At 43.9% G+C, this 14,705-nt stretch overlaps 1 protein-coding gene across 1 annotated transcript in view; it reads right to left on the bottom strand.

Annotated features, from left to right (window-relative positions):
- The window catches only part of LOC115113159 (attractin-like protein 1), a 312,747-nt gene that overhangs the window by 64,943 nt on the left and 233,099 nt on the right, over nucleotides 1-14,705 (bottom strand). Inside the window, exon 28 of the mRNA XM_029640467.2 lies at nucleotides 11,305-11,418. Within this exon, the coding sequence (XP_029496327.2) occupies nucleotides 11,305-11,418 (114 nt within the window). The remainder of the gene's footprint in view (nucleotides 1-11,304; nucleotides 11,419-14,705) is intronic.

Here is a 14,705-nt window from a genome sequence, read left to right as displayed (position 1 = left end):
TATAGATGTTGTTAAAGTCATAAGCAAGAGAGGTCTGAGCTACAGAGGCATGCAGTCTGAAGCAGCTTATACGCTAGATGACAGCAGCATTGACCATGGCAACTTTTTAGAGATGATCATTCTGCTGGGAAAGCACAACCTGTGTATGAAAGAATATCTCACTGCCTGCATAGAGAAGAGTCTGGGTCAAGAGGGGGCAGAGCCTCTCTAATTATTCTATTATCAACATGATTACCACCATCCAACACACAATGCAGGCCACCATAGCAAGTGAACTCCAGGAACCTGGTATGTTTTAGGTCCAGATTTCCACTACGCAGGACATTACAACACAAGACCAATGCTCTGTCATAGTCAGATATGTGACGAACGTCATCCGTGAGGCTTGTGGCTGTGGTGAAATGCGAGGCATCCACCGGACAATACTTCCTCCAGGTACGGAGTGAAGTACTGGAAAACATGAAGCTTGACATCAGCAAGTGCATTGGCATTTCCACTGATGGAGCCTCCAGTAAGGCCAGAATAAAGGTTTCTCTGCCCTGCTCTCTGCAAAGTCCACCAATCAAGTGCATGTGTGGTGCTATGCACACATTGTGAACCTTGTTTTGGCAGACACAACAGAGAGTATCTTGGCAAGTGGGTCACTTTTTTTCTCTCATTAACAACATAGCTGTGTTCTTCTGTGAATCCTACCAGAGGATGAACATTTTGGGAAGAGGCGAGCAAGGACCCAAGACACAGAAGTCTTGCTCCAATTGGAGAGACAAGCTGGTGGGCTAAAGACAGTGCCTTAAAAAAGGTTTTTGGAGGCACAGGTCAAGGCACAAGGATACATTGAGGGGTTGCTGAAGTATGAAACAATACTTACAGCTCAGACAGTCCTCAGAAAATTTCAGGTCACATCACCAGTCTCAAAATATCTTCAAACAAGAGGAATGGACATTGTGTCTGCGCATCGTATGTTTGTGTCTATAGAGGAGCAGCTGAAAGGGATGGCAAGAGATTTTGAAAAAAATCAAGGCAGCTGCAGACACATTTTTTCAGTGGGCCAACAGGAAGTTGCAGGAATGGGATGAGGAAACAGAGCTGGAGTTAGAGACCACTCAGCCAACAAAAAGGGCTCGAAAGAAGAAAACTATGGCACAAGATGAATATTTTACTGGGGCAGAGAGTGCATACAGGATTGGTGTCCATAATCAAATTCTGGATACAGTTATCTATAGCCTCCATCTGCGATTTCTGAGTAATGGCACTTTGTATGCCGACATGGCTCTTCTGGACCCTAAAAATGTAGTCAGCTACCATCCAGTGCCAGTGACCTTCCACAGACAGCCCTTCAAGAACTAAGCAAATGTTTGATCAAATTTGACAGCAGAGCAAGCAACGGTGGCCAATTTACAGAGTGAGCTCATGAGTCTGGCAGAACAGTGGACTAGGTTAAAACAATTGGGATTTGAAGAACACACACCCAGGACTATGGAGGATCATGAACCTGAAGGAAATGAAGATGAGGTGGAGATGGTGACTGTCCAGTGTGTTGCTACCGTATTCTTAGTCAGTACAACCTATTGACCGACGCATATCACAACCTGGGCCTTGCTTACAAGTTTCTACTTACCCTGTCAGTAATCCAGGTAGCTTGTGAGTGGAGCTTCTCTACTCTGAAATTCATCAAGAGTAGGCTCAGGAGCACTCTATCTCAACAGCACCTAGAGGCTTTTATGCTCATGGCTACTGAGCGAGATGTTTTAACGAACCTGGACAGTGACCTGGTTATAGATGGCATTGCTGAGAGAAGTGAGCTGCTGCAGAAATGGCTAATTGGAGGAAATATGTATATTTTTACATCATTCTATGATTTGGCTACTCACCAGTCTTTTCACCAACACATGTCTTCCTGTATTATTTATTTTACTGGTCAAATGGTTACAGAGATTCTTGCCACCTTGCTGCCAGTGTCATTGTGCCAATATGTGCTCCTTCCAGCCAGCCTCCTCCTAAGAGCAACACATTCCCCTTGTTCTATTTTACATCGATTTTACTAAAGTTATTGTTATAAATTTTGTTCAGTAATCTTGTTAACATAAAGTGTGGCGTGGGTTCTGTGGGTGGTGGTGTATCGCTGAGGGGGGGCTCCAGTATAGGAATGACAGTAGTTCAGACACGCGATTCCTTGGAGCGTGGTAACCGGGTGGTCCTGCTTGAATTCACCCTCTTAGACATAGCTCATCCGTAGCATAGATTGTTAAAAGGTTCCTTTGTCTTCTTCAACCTCGTGTTGCGTTTTGGGGTTGCGACTAACTCTGACCTTGGCTGTAGCGCGTGGTCACTGAGTCTGCTTTGTAAATTCTTAATTCACATGTTTTATACCTTTGGGTCAGAAAGGGGCGTTTCCGTCTCTATGACAAGTTCTCTGGGCATCACTAGTTACGAGGGATTTTTTCCAATTTAGACAACTTCACATTTCATCTTTACAAAAACATTCTCTTTGATCTGGACATTTTCCACACAACGTACAGTATGCAAATATCAGATACATATTATGAAATCTCTTAAAGTTATAATGTTTTCGTTATAACGTCGTCATTTAACATTTAATAACATGACAAAAACGACATTCATTTTCATATTCCATCTATCGTAATTACCACCATTTTGGCTGACTAAACATATTGTCCCAAAGCCCATTTATTGCATGTTCTGAGGTAGGTTCTCCATAGGTTCTCCATAGGCCCATCATACATTCCATTCCTCCACACTGAGAGGACAAAGGTATTTTGTCTACTGTTTTAAGATTTACAATGGATGGGAGGTGTCATAAACCACCCCCCTGTTGGGTGTGAGAGATGTCTCTGTAGGATTGTGGTCCACGGTAAACTGGCTTTAACAGGCCAGTCATGAAAAAGGCCACAAGCAAACAAGAAAATGCTAATCCAGAACCGGCACTCCTACTGGCCGGGGACTTTAATGCAGTCAAACTTGAATCCGTTTTACCTCATTTCTACCATGTCACATGTGCAACCAGAAGAAAAACAACTCTAGACCACCTTTACTCCACACACAGAGACGCATACAAAGCTCTCCCTCACCCTCCATTTGGCAAATCTGACCATAATTCTTTCCTCCTGATTCCCGCTTTCAAGCAAAAACTAAAGCAGGAAGTACCAGTGACTCGCTCAATAAGGAAGTGGCCAGATGACGCGGATGCTACGCTACAGGACTGTTTTGCTAACTCAGACTGGAATATGTTCCGGGATTCATCCAATGGCATTGAGGAGTATAACACCTCAGTCACCAACTTCCTCAATAAGTCCCACTTCTTGCCACTTTCAAGGAGCAGGACACTAATCCGGATGCTTATAAGAAATCCTGCTATGCCCTCAAACGAACCATCAAACAGGCAAAGCGTCAATACAGAAGTAAGGTTGAATCCTACTACACCGGCTCTGATGCTCGTCGGATGTGGAAGGGATTGAAAAATATTACGGACTACAAAGGGAAACCCAGCTGCGAGATACCCAGTGACGCGAGCCTACCAGATGAGCAAAATGCCTTTTATGCTCGCCTCGAGGCAAGCAATACTGAAGCATGGATGAGAACACCAGCTGTTCAAGACGACAGTCTGATCACCCTCTACGTAGCCGATGTGAGCAAGACCTTTAAACAGGTCAACATTCACAAAGCCGCGGGGCCAAACGGATTACCAGGACGTGTACTTAAAGCATGCACGGACCAACTGGCAAGTGTCTTCACTGACATTTTCAACCTCTCCCTGACCGAGTCTGTAATACTTACATGTTTCAAACAGACCACCATGCAGCACTTACGGCATCTGACCGTAAGTGCTGCATCAGATGACCTTGCCTCCACAATCACCCGACCTCAACCCAATTGAGATGGTTTGGGATGAGTTGGACCACAGAAAGAAGGAAAAGCAGCCAACAAGTGCTCAGCATATGTGGGAACTCCTTCAAGACTGTTGGAAAAGCATTCCAGGTGAAGCTGGTTGAGAGAATGCCAAGAGTGTGCAAAGCTGTCATCAAGGTAAAGGGTGGTTACTATATGATTCCATATGTGTTATTTAATAGTTTTGATGTTTTAACTACTATTCTACAATGTAGAAAATAGTACAAATAAAGAAAAAACACTTGAATGAGTAGGTGTGTCCAAGCTTTTGACTGGTACTGTATAATTTTTTAAAATAATAACACTTAACTCTCACATTAGGGGGGTGAGTGGGAATAAAACATGATAGGCTGAACAGTGCTATATAAACAATAACATTTCTGGCCTGTATTTGGCCACTTAGGCGGCTGACGCAGCAGTTCTGGATTCTTAGACCGGGCGCTTGCTTGCCAAGAACAGTTCCGCATATTTTGGGGTGTAAAACATACGTGTTGATCCCTCGCCAGTCACCTTGGACCGGGCTGGGAAGAGGAATCCATATCGGATGCTGGCCGCCCTGCATTAATTGTGCAGCTCATCATACTCTTTCCGTTGGTTCCTTACCTCTAAAGTAAGATCTGGGTAGAAAGACACCCTGTCTCCGATGTAGTTAAGGGGGAACTGTTGACTTGACAGCTTGTGGATGAGATCCCAGGTATAAAGGGTAGTGCAGCTGTGCAATGAATGGCCTTGGTAGTGCTCCCTTGGCTGGCATCGTTGCTTGTAATCTATGTGCTCGGCCGATCAGGAAGGGCGTTTTGTGTTACATCCCCAGCAGTGCCGGTATCAGTTCCGATACAAATTCAGTGGGTCTCCATTTCTCAGAATGCGATTTGAGCATTTCCAGTCGAGCTTTCAGGGCTTTGTTGTCATTTTGCACTGTTTCTCAATGTCCTGTAGCCTGGCCTCGTGATCGATTGTCGTCTGCTCGACCTCATGCACCCTGCCCTTGATTGCCTTCACAGTTTCTGTCAAAGTCCCAATACTCTTTGAGATATGAGCCAACCTTGTGTCCACCTTCAAGAGTTTATAGTGGCCAGTAGGTCACTCTGAGTGGGTTCTGTAAGGAGCTCTTGGGAGCTAGCATCTTCAGCTAACTCCTTGTGGGTCAGCGATGTTGGCATTGGTCTGTTGTCTGTCTCGTCCAAATTATCTTGTTTAGCGCCGCCTATTTTGGTGCCTTTTCCTCGTCAGACAATGTCTGAAATTATAGGTTGTGAGAGATTAAGAGCAATATGAATTTGTTTAACAATTGAGCAGAGCTCTAACAATCCATATATTCCATAGCACGCTCTCTAGCACCCCCCCACCATGTCTTAATTTCAATATCAAAAATATACTCTTAGCTTTCATTTGACACCCAATTTGACATGCTCTTATGAAGTTCACATGTTGGTGCTCATGGGTCATTTTATATGGAAAGGATCATAGCTATGAAGCCTCTCTCACACAATGTTGGTGTTTAAACCACCACACCCACACCGCCACCCAGCAAATGAAATCTACAATTCTTGTTTAATACATTTTGGGTTACTACATGATTCCATATGTGTTATTTCATAGTTTTGATGTCTTCACTACTATTGTACAATGTAGAAAATAGCACAAATACAAATATTTTGAATGAGTGGGTGTGTCCAAACTTTTGACTGGTACTGTATGTACAATTAATAATTGACAATGATGGAAGGTGTGTGAGTGTGTAAATGTGTGTTTTTGTTGGTGCTTTCATGTATTTCTACGTGTAGCTCCAGATGTAGGTTTATTCCATCTGTGTTCTCCCCTTGTTCTCTCTCTGATGAGATCATTGGCTTTGTGGGTGCTTATAAAACACACAAGTAAAAGGCTCCAAACACAGCCCATTTCTCCCAGGTGTCATAAATATTCTTTATCTCCTCGCTGCTCCTTTCATTACCCTCCGCCCCAGCGCATTAAATCCCCAAGATTGGAAAATAAATACAGCGCATTAAAACATTAGATATGAAAATTGATTCATTTCTCCCCTTTAAATAGCATTATGAAAACCCCCAGCGCCATATATCACTCTGGGATGGAAGGCGAGATGTGTCCGGGCGTCTTACAGATGCTCGTTCCTGTAGGCTCATCAGCTTTACGACGCTACGTGGATGTTATGGATCTGGTAGGTACGTGATTGATGCTGATGAGTTACCTCTTGTTTTATTCTGTGGCCCAGTCATTTGGAGCACCGTGATTAGATTTAGAGGAGGGGGGGAGTGCTGTGTGATCTACCTCCGAGATGGGTAGTTCACTGGTTATGGTTATTATAGGCTCAAGACTGGGGTCTTTTCCCCTTAGAATAAAACTGGTTGTCTTTGTGCGTATGTCGTTCAACTCTTGACAACGCTTGTGTGGCGTGCTACTAGGGTGCACCCCCCTATCTATATTGACGGGACTGCAGAGGAGAAGGTGGAAAGCTTCATGTTCCTTGGCATATACATCACTGACAAACTGAAATGGACCAGCCACACAGACAGTGTGGTGAAGAATGCGCAACAGGGCCTCTTCAACCTCAGGAGGCTTTAGAAATTTGGTTTGTCACCTAAAACACTCACCTTTTTTTTTACAGATGCACAATTGAAAGCATCCTGTCGGGCTGTATCACCGCCTGCTACGGCAACTGCACAGCCCGCAACCACAAAGCTCTCCAGAGGGTGATGGGGTCTGCCCAACACATTACAGGGGGCAAACTACCTGCCCTCCAGGACAACTATAGCACCCGTTGTCACAGGAAGGCCAAAAAGATCATCAAGGACATCAACCACCCGAGCCACTGCTGGTTCACCCCGCTATCATCCAGAAAGCGAGGTCAGTACAGGTGCATCAACGCTGGGACCGAGAGGCCATCTGACTGTTAAACAACCATCACTATCACATTAGAGGCTGCTGCCTATAAGCATAGACTAGAAATCACTGGCCAATTTAAGGAATGTTTACATATCTGGCATTACTCATCGCATATGTATATACTGTATTCTATACTATTCTACGGTATCTTAGTCACTTAATGTTTACATATCTGGCATTACTCATCTCATATGTATATACAACTGGAAGATGACATACACCTTAGCCAAGTACATTTAAACTCATTTTTTACAATTCCTGCCATTTAATCCTAGTAAAAATTCCCCGTCTTAGGTCAGTTAGGATCACCACTTCGTTTTAAGAATGTGAAATGCCAGAATAATAGTAGAGAGAATGATCTATTTCAGATTTTATTTCTTTCATCACATTCCCAGTGGCTCAGAAGTTTACATACAGCCAATTAGTATTTGGTAGCATTACCTTTAAATTGTTTAAATTGGGTCAAACTTTACGGGTAGCCTTCCACAAGCTTCCCACAATAAGTTCGGTGAAGTTTGGCCCATTCCTCCTGACAGAGCTGGTGTAACTGAATCAGATTTGTAGGCCTCCTTGCTCACACACACTTTTTCAGTTCTGCCCACAACTTTTCTATGGGATTGAGGTCAGGGCTTTGTGATGGCCACTCCAATACCTTAACTTTATTGTCCGTAAGCCATTTTTCCACTACTTTGGAAGTATGCTTGGGGTCAATGTCCATTTGGAAGACCCATTTGCGACCAAGTTTTAACTTCCTGACTGATGTCTTGAGATGTTGCTTCAGTATATCCACGTAATTTTCCTACCTCATGATGCCATCTATTTTGTGAAGTGCACCAGTCCATCCTGCAGCAAACCACCCCTCAACATGATGCTGCCGTCCCTGTGCATCACATTTGGGATGGTGTTCTTTGGCTTGCAAGTCTCCCCCATTTTCCTCAAAACATAGTGATGGTCATTATGGCCAAACAGTTCTATTTTTGTTTCATGATCTTTGTCCCCATGTGCAGTTGCAAACCGTAATCTGGCTTTTTTATGGCTGGATTGGAGCAGTGTCTTCTTCCTTGCTGAGCTGCCTTTCAGGTTATGTCGATATAGGACTCGTTTTACTGTGGATATAGATATTTTTGTACCGGTTTTCTCCAGCATCTTCACAAGGTCCTTTGCTGTTGTTCTGGGATTAATTTGCACTTTTCGCACCAAAGTACGTTCATCTCTAGGAGACAAAACACGTCTCCTTCCTGAGCGGTATGACGACTGCGTGGTCCCATGGCGTTTATATTTGCGTACTATTGTTTGTACAGATTAACGTGGTACCTTCAGGCATTTGGAAATTGCTCCTAAGGATGAACCAGACTTGTGGAGGTCTACAATTTTTGGCTGATTTCTTTTGATTTTCCCATGTCAAGCAAAGAGGCACTGAGTTTGAAGGTAGGCCTTGATATACATCTACAGGTACACCTCCAATTGACTCAAATCATGTCAGTTAGCCTATCAGAAGCTTTTAAAGCCATTACATAATTTTCTGGAATTTTCCAAGCTGTTTAAAGGCACAGTCAACTTAGTATGTAAACTTCTGACCCACCAGAATTGTGATACAGTGAATTACAAGTGAAATTATTTGACTGTAAACAATTGTTGGAAAACTGACTTGTGTCATGCACAAAGTAGATGTCCTAACCAACTTGCCAAAACTATAGTTCGTTAACAAGACATTTGTGGAGTGGTTGAAAAACGAGTTTTAATGACTCCAACCTAAGTGTATGTAAACTTCCGACTTCAACTGTACTGTTTCTATACTATTCTCCTTCTCTGAGCCCGTTCCGCTCTGACATCGCTCGTCCAAATGTATATAGTCTTAATTCATTCCTACTTGGATTTGTGTGTATTGGGTATATGTTGTGTCATTTGTTAGATTTTACTTGTTAGATATTACTGCACTGTCGTAGCTAGAAGCACAAGCATTTCGCTACACCCACAATAACATCTGCTAATCACGTGTATGTGACCAATACAATTTGATTAGATTGTTTTTTACTGAGTAAGTGCAGGAACTCAACCCAGCTGTTTTATTCTGTGTGGTATTTGTGTACCACTTCCATTTCCATGCCGTTCACTCCAGTTCAGAGACAATGAACAGGATCCAGGTGTGGTGTTTGTGTGTGTGTGTATGTGTAAGGGCTGTGGGTGTTTTAGTAAGCTACCTGTCAGGTCCATTCTGGTGTGGTCTAACAGGCCGGTTTTACAGCAGTCTGGGGACTAGAGAGCCCTCAGGTCACCGATGAATAATAACTGCTCCAGACATCCTTTATCAACGGCAGGGGAGGGGAGAAATGATTGGAGCCCAGGACCTATTTTAATCACCTTTGGCCTCAGGCTACACACCTACGCAATGAATCTCTCCACTTTGATGTACCTGGATCACAGGGCAAGGCGTCTCCTCAATACTACAGACCCAGGCCAAGGCAAAATACCCACACTGGATGTTCGATTTGGTTTGATTGTCTTCTGATGATACCGCTATTGTCTGTCTTTATAATGACATGCCACATTACTTACATTACTCGTTCATAGTCTCTACTTTAGATCGCTTGTCTTCCATAGACCACTCTGATGACATTAGGAAATAACTTATGTTTGTGCGGTTTTTCATTGCATACTTGTCTGATTTTCTGCAACCATTTAGAGACAATTTGCAGGCACATAGATGATTTTAAACCAATACATATGTTAGTAATTCATGCCTCCAATGACCTCTGTCTTGTTCATCTTAACCAGATGCCGGTTTTGAAACAAAAATGGTGTACTGTATTTCTCTGAGTAAATAACAGACGGTCGCTCGTTTGCCTGAATTTTTCCAGATGTCAATAATTGCAGCTGGTTCTTTGAAGATTCTCAGGAAAGGGAATATCTTTGAAACACTCTTAAGTTCATCTCGCATGTTCTGAATAGCATAATTCAGAACAGTGTGTGAAATACAGTTTTACCAGCGCCTAGAAGCTGTGTGAAAAACCTAATCTCCACTTAGCGCACATTAGCTAACTGCTCCACTCATGGTCATTGAGAAAGGGCTTAAGCCACTGTGTTATCCATCTGTTCAGAGGACAGGTAAGGCAACATGTGCCAACCTCCTCACGTGTATGTCCATTAAATACAAACACAGCACTGCATTCAAATAAATTACACTTATCAATCCAGTCATTTTTTGATATGCTGTATGTACCCTTCCTGCAGCCCCGTTTCTAGTTTTTGGGACTTTAATCCAATTCCACGCTTTTCGCTGCTAGTAAAATGTCATCAGCATATCAAAATGCAGAGTAAACATTTGAAAAGCCCTCCTGTGCACCTTTTGCAAATGGGCTTTGGCCAAAATACACCTGTACATAAAAACACAGGTCCAGAACTTGCTTTTACACAGTAACTGTGTAAATGATGTATGAAATCCGATTATGAATCCACTTATTTTCCCGCAAGTACACTGTTGTACACAATTTTCTTATTTACTATGCAATTATGCTAAATAGTCTCTGTGGAGCAACACCAGATGTTACTTAATTAACCTTTACGTGAAGATACCGTTCCATTTCAATGTTTTTCACCTTCAGGAGCTCAAAATGGGAGAAACAGGAAAATAACAACAAAACCCATTTTGGGTTGGACACCGATGAATGCTGTCGGGTTAGCTATGGGGGAAAACACTCCTCTAAGGGCTTACTGCTAACATAGGTTATGTGCCCATGCAGTATAATACTACCATCTACTATATTAATAGGTATACCAGGAATAATGCATTATCAGAGCATACTTTGCCCCCCCCCCTGACACTCACTATCAATTCCATTAAAGCCGGATGTGGACTGGCCGGCAGGCGGCAGCTGTTACAGAGATTTGTGGTAGAGCCGGTAAATCTTTTATGAAGCAAAGACCTGGAAAACTCACAAAACCACTAAGGATTTTCAGAGGTAGATTATCAGATCATACGCAATACCCATAGAGGGTGTGTGGGAACACAATTCAGGAAGTCATATATAGGAGGCAAACTAGTTATACCCTTTTCATACTACTGAGACTAGCCGAGCCAAGATTAGCCGAGCTGTACTGCGCTGGGTTGGTTATGAATCCACCATAGTTGCTGGAACGGTGCTGAAAAGGATAACATGAAAGGACCTAACCCATGTTATTGGGGACACAGCAAGAAAAGGAATTGGTTTTCAGAATGTTCATATTTCTTAACAAACTAGCTTTTCCGGATATGGCCACGCTAAACTCTGGATATGTTCTTTGTTGTGTGAATTCCCACAATGCCTTCAGTATTTGTTTAAGTTGGCCACATATGTTTTGCATTTCAAGTCATGAAACCCTGCTTTCTCACACCCACGCTCCAGTGTCTACACACAACAGAGGATACTGTGGGCGATCTCGGTGCCAAGCCTGTATTCCACGGTATCACCATCGCGGTGGACAACAATATGCTAATGAGATGTGTTAGGTACCCACCTCCACCTGCCCCTGCAGCAGCTCTTCCTGTTCCTGGCCGACGCTTACATCCAGCGCCACGGCAACCGAGGCAAAGGGACGGCTGGCCATCTGCTGTCGCTCCCGCATGAGCTGCTGTAGACAAAAATGAGAAAGGGAATGAGAGAGAGGGGGAGTGAGAGAGAGCGAGAGAAGAGGACCAGAGGAGAAGAACAGCGGGGGGGGCAGAGGGGAAGAGAGGAGGGAGGAAAACTTAATTAATGAGGAAGTGGCAGATGAACAAAGCCTGTTTGAGTCAGACGCTGAGCGGCTTTTTATCAGCGTATGCTCCAAACACCCCGAAGAAAACAAACACAAACAGAGACAGAGTGAGAACAATAGTGGGGACACACAAGAGCTGAGCAGGGCCTGGATTGATAGGGACCACACAGACACACAGGAGCCAAGCAGGGCCTGGCTTGATAGGGACCACACAGACACACAGGAGCCAAGCAGGGCCTGGCTTGATAGGGACCACACAGACACACAGGAGCCAAGCAGGGCCTGGCTGGATAGGGACCACACAGACACACAAGAGCCAAGCAGAGCCTGGCTGGATAGGGACCACACAGACACACAGGAGCCAAGCAGGTCCTGGCTGGATAGGGACCACACAGACACACAAGAGCCAAGCAGAGCCTGGCTGGATAGGGACCACACAGACACACAAGAGCCAAGCAGGACCTGGCTTGATAGGGACCACACAGACACACAAGAGCCAAGCAGGGCCTGGCTTGATAGGGACCACACAGACACACAGGAGCCAAGCAGGACCTGGCTGGAAAGGGACCACACAGACACACAAGAGCCAAGCAGAGCCTGGCTGGATAGGGACCACACAGACACACAAGAGCCAAGCAGGGCCTGGCTTGATAGGGACCACACAGACACACAGGAGCCAAGCAGGACCTGGCTGGAAAGGGACCACACAGACACACAGGAGCCAAGCAGGACCTGGCTGGAAAGGGACCACACAGACACACATGAGCCAAGCAGGGTCTGGCTGGATAGGGACCACACAGACACACAGGAGCCAAGCAGGGCCTGGCTGGATAGGGACCACACAGACACACAGGAGCCAAGCAGGGCCTGGCTGGATAGGGACGACACAGACACACAGGAGCCAAGCAGTACCTGGCTGGATAGGGACCACACAGACACACAGGAGCCAAGCAGGTCCTGGCTGGATAGGGACCACACAGACACACAGGAGCCAAGCTAATTGATCGAAGTTGGTTCAAGTATTTGAATTACATTTTTTTTCTTTTTCTGTGAGCTAAATAACACGGACATCGCAGTCTCTCTAGAGATTAATTAGATCCAGCCTGAACTGTGCGATGAAGTAGGGAGTTGTATTTTCCAACAAGCCAATATTCTATATAGTTTAGAGCATAAAACTTGATAATTAACTACAATGACCATAATCCATTGCGCATCTACTTGTTGGGTCTGTGTTTCTTTTACGCCTGCTACGGAAGAGAGAAGAATGTGCGATCGTGAGGTGATATGGAGAGCAGCTGTTGCTTCGCGAGGTACCTCTATCTGAAAATACATGATCTAAGTGACTGATAGTTGGTATTCAGCCATCATAAATGTATGTATTATTTATGTTGAAAAACTACAAAATAGTGATTTTGTCAGCAGCTTTATAAAGATGAGATGATGACTTGGAATTAAATAATAAAGTCATCAAATAAAACAAATGTAATATACACAACAACTGAAATATTGTATTAAAGTAATGTGAATAAATTATGGTTAATAAGTGATAAGCAGCAATGGGCAGTCACTACCATCATGGGACTTTTATTAAATGTTTTATTCTGCATTCAACCCACATAATGCATTGTATATTTAATGTTAAGATTTTTTTTTTTTTTTAATTGAAAAACGTGATTATATTTTAATAATCGAACCGACCTCAAAAAGCACTAATCGCTCAGAACCAGCACACTCACACCTCCCTCCACACACACAAATATACCCACACATACACCCACACGTTTTCGGCTTCAATAAAGTAGGCTAATGTTATTGGGCTATTGTTTCTAGTGTTCCTTGTGTTTTAGCTTGGGGGTAATCACTTGCTCTATGTAAAGCACACTTGTTTTAGAGCGCTTATGCATAATGTTGGTCTTACATCATCAATGTTTTCCTCATTGAGTTTCAGTAGAAAGTCATGCTAGAGACATACCCTACTGGGCAATTATAATGGGGTATACTGTATATCAACTATACAAAAGCTGTTGCAATGACGAAGGAACACCACTTGGATCAGACTTAGACCTTGACAACGCTATCTTAACCAGAGGTGCATAGTTTTTCACTATGCCATAGATGGCATATCTGTGCCAGGTAGTACATGTGTGTTAAATGTTTTGACATAGGCTGGAGTCTGTTTGTATAACCAGTCAACAAGTCTTTTGTCCAAAGAGTAGGAGTTATGTTTGCATGTTTAAGTTAGTATAACCCTTGATCCTTGACCCTGACATGTGGTGGGTGTCTGTGTGACTTGACTATCACAGGATCCATGTCTGAAATTTATTCGGCATTCCTAGTTAACGCTACCTACCACATAGTGCCAGTGTCTGCAGGCAAGTAACAGAACACTACAGCTCACTCAAGCGCTATGGCATGTAGCGATGTGTAACATGTCCATTTCTGTTAGTCTGCCTGGAACACTAACCTGTCCTGCATTGTCATGGCTGTGTCTGTTAGCATGGCTGCTAGCTTGATGCCACTAGCACAGCACTGGGGTGTATGTGGTTAAAGGGAGCAGAGCAGTGTGTCTCTGTCTGTTAGCGTTAGCTTCTTCCCACTATCCTCTAACCTGTCCCTACCGCAGGGTTGGCGTGAGAGACAGTGAGCTGGTCAGGGTGAGCTAGGTCGGGAAGTAGAGGCTTGATTAATCGGTCTGGACAGTCAGAGAGGCGATCATAAAAGGGAAGGCGGGAGGGCTGGGGCTGTGAGTCCAGTGGATACTGTGCCCTGGTAGAGCATGTGTATTTTATGTCCCCTGACAAGTCCTTCACAAGTCAAGAAGTACAAGGTGGTATCTATATCGGCTGCTGGTAAATGACCCATAAAACGCCTAATTAATTTCAGAATGCTGTAAACAACGACAGGCAGATATGAGAGGGGATGAGAGGTGAGGGGCAGAGGAGAGGAACTGACACTTTGGACCAATAAGAGCAAACCTGTTTTTCCTGTGTGCACAGACAATAACAAACATCATTGAAGTACCTGCAATAGGACATTTTGAGGGCTGTTTAGCAGACTGACAATGGGGCTCCAAGTAGTGCTCAATGATTTAAATGTAGTGAAATGGCAGCTGGCCAAAGCGTGAGTAGACTAGGTCTACTAAATTCATACTCTGATATCCA

Source organism: Oncorhynchus nerka, linkage group LG28 (genome assembly GCF_034236695.1).
Source record: "Oncorhynchus nerka isolate Pitt River linkage group LG28, Oner_Uvic_2.0, whole genome shotgun sequence".
Lineage (NCBI taxonomy): Eukaryota > Metazoa > Chordata > Actinopteri > Salmoniformes > Salmonidae > Oncorhynchus > Oncorhynchus nerka.
Note: the sequence above shows the minus strand (reverse complement) of the source record. Positions and strands in the feature narration are given on the sequence as shown.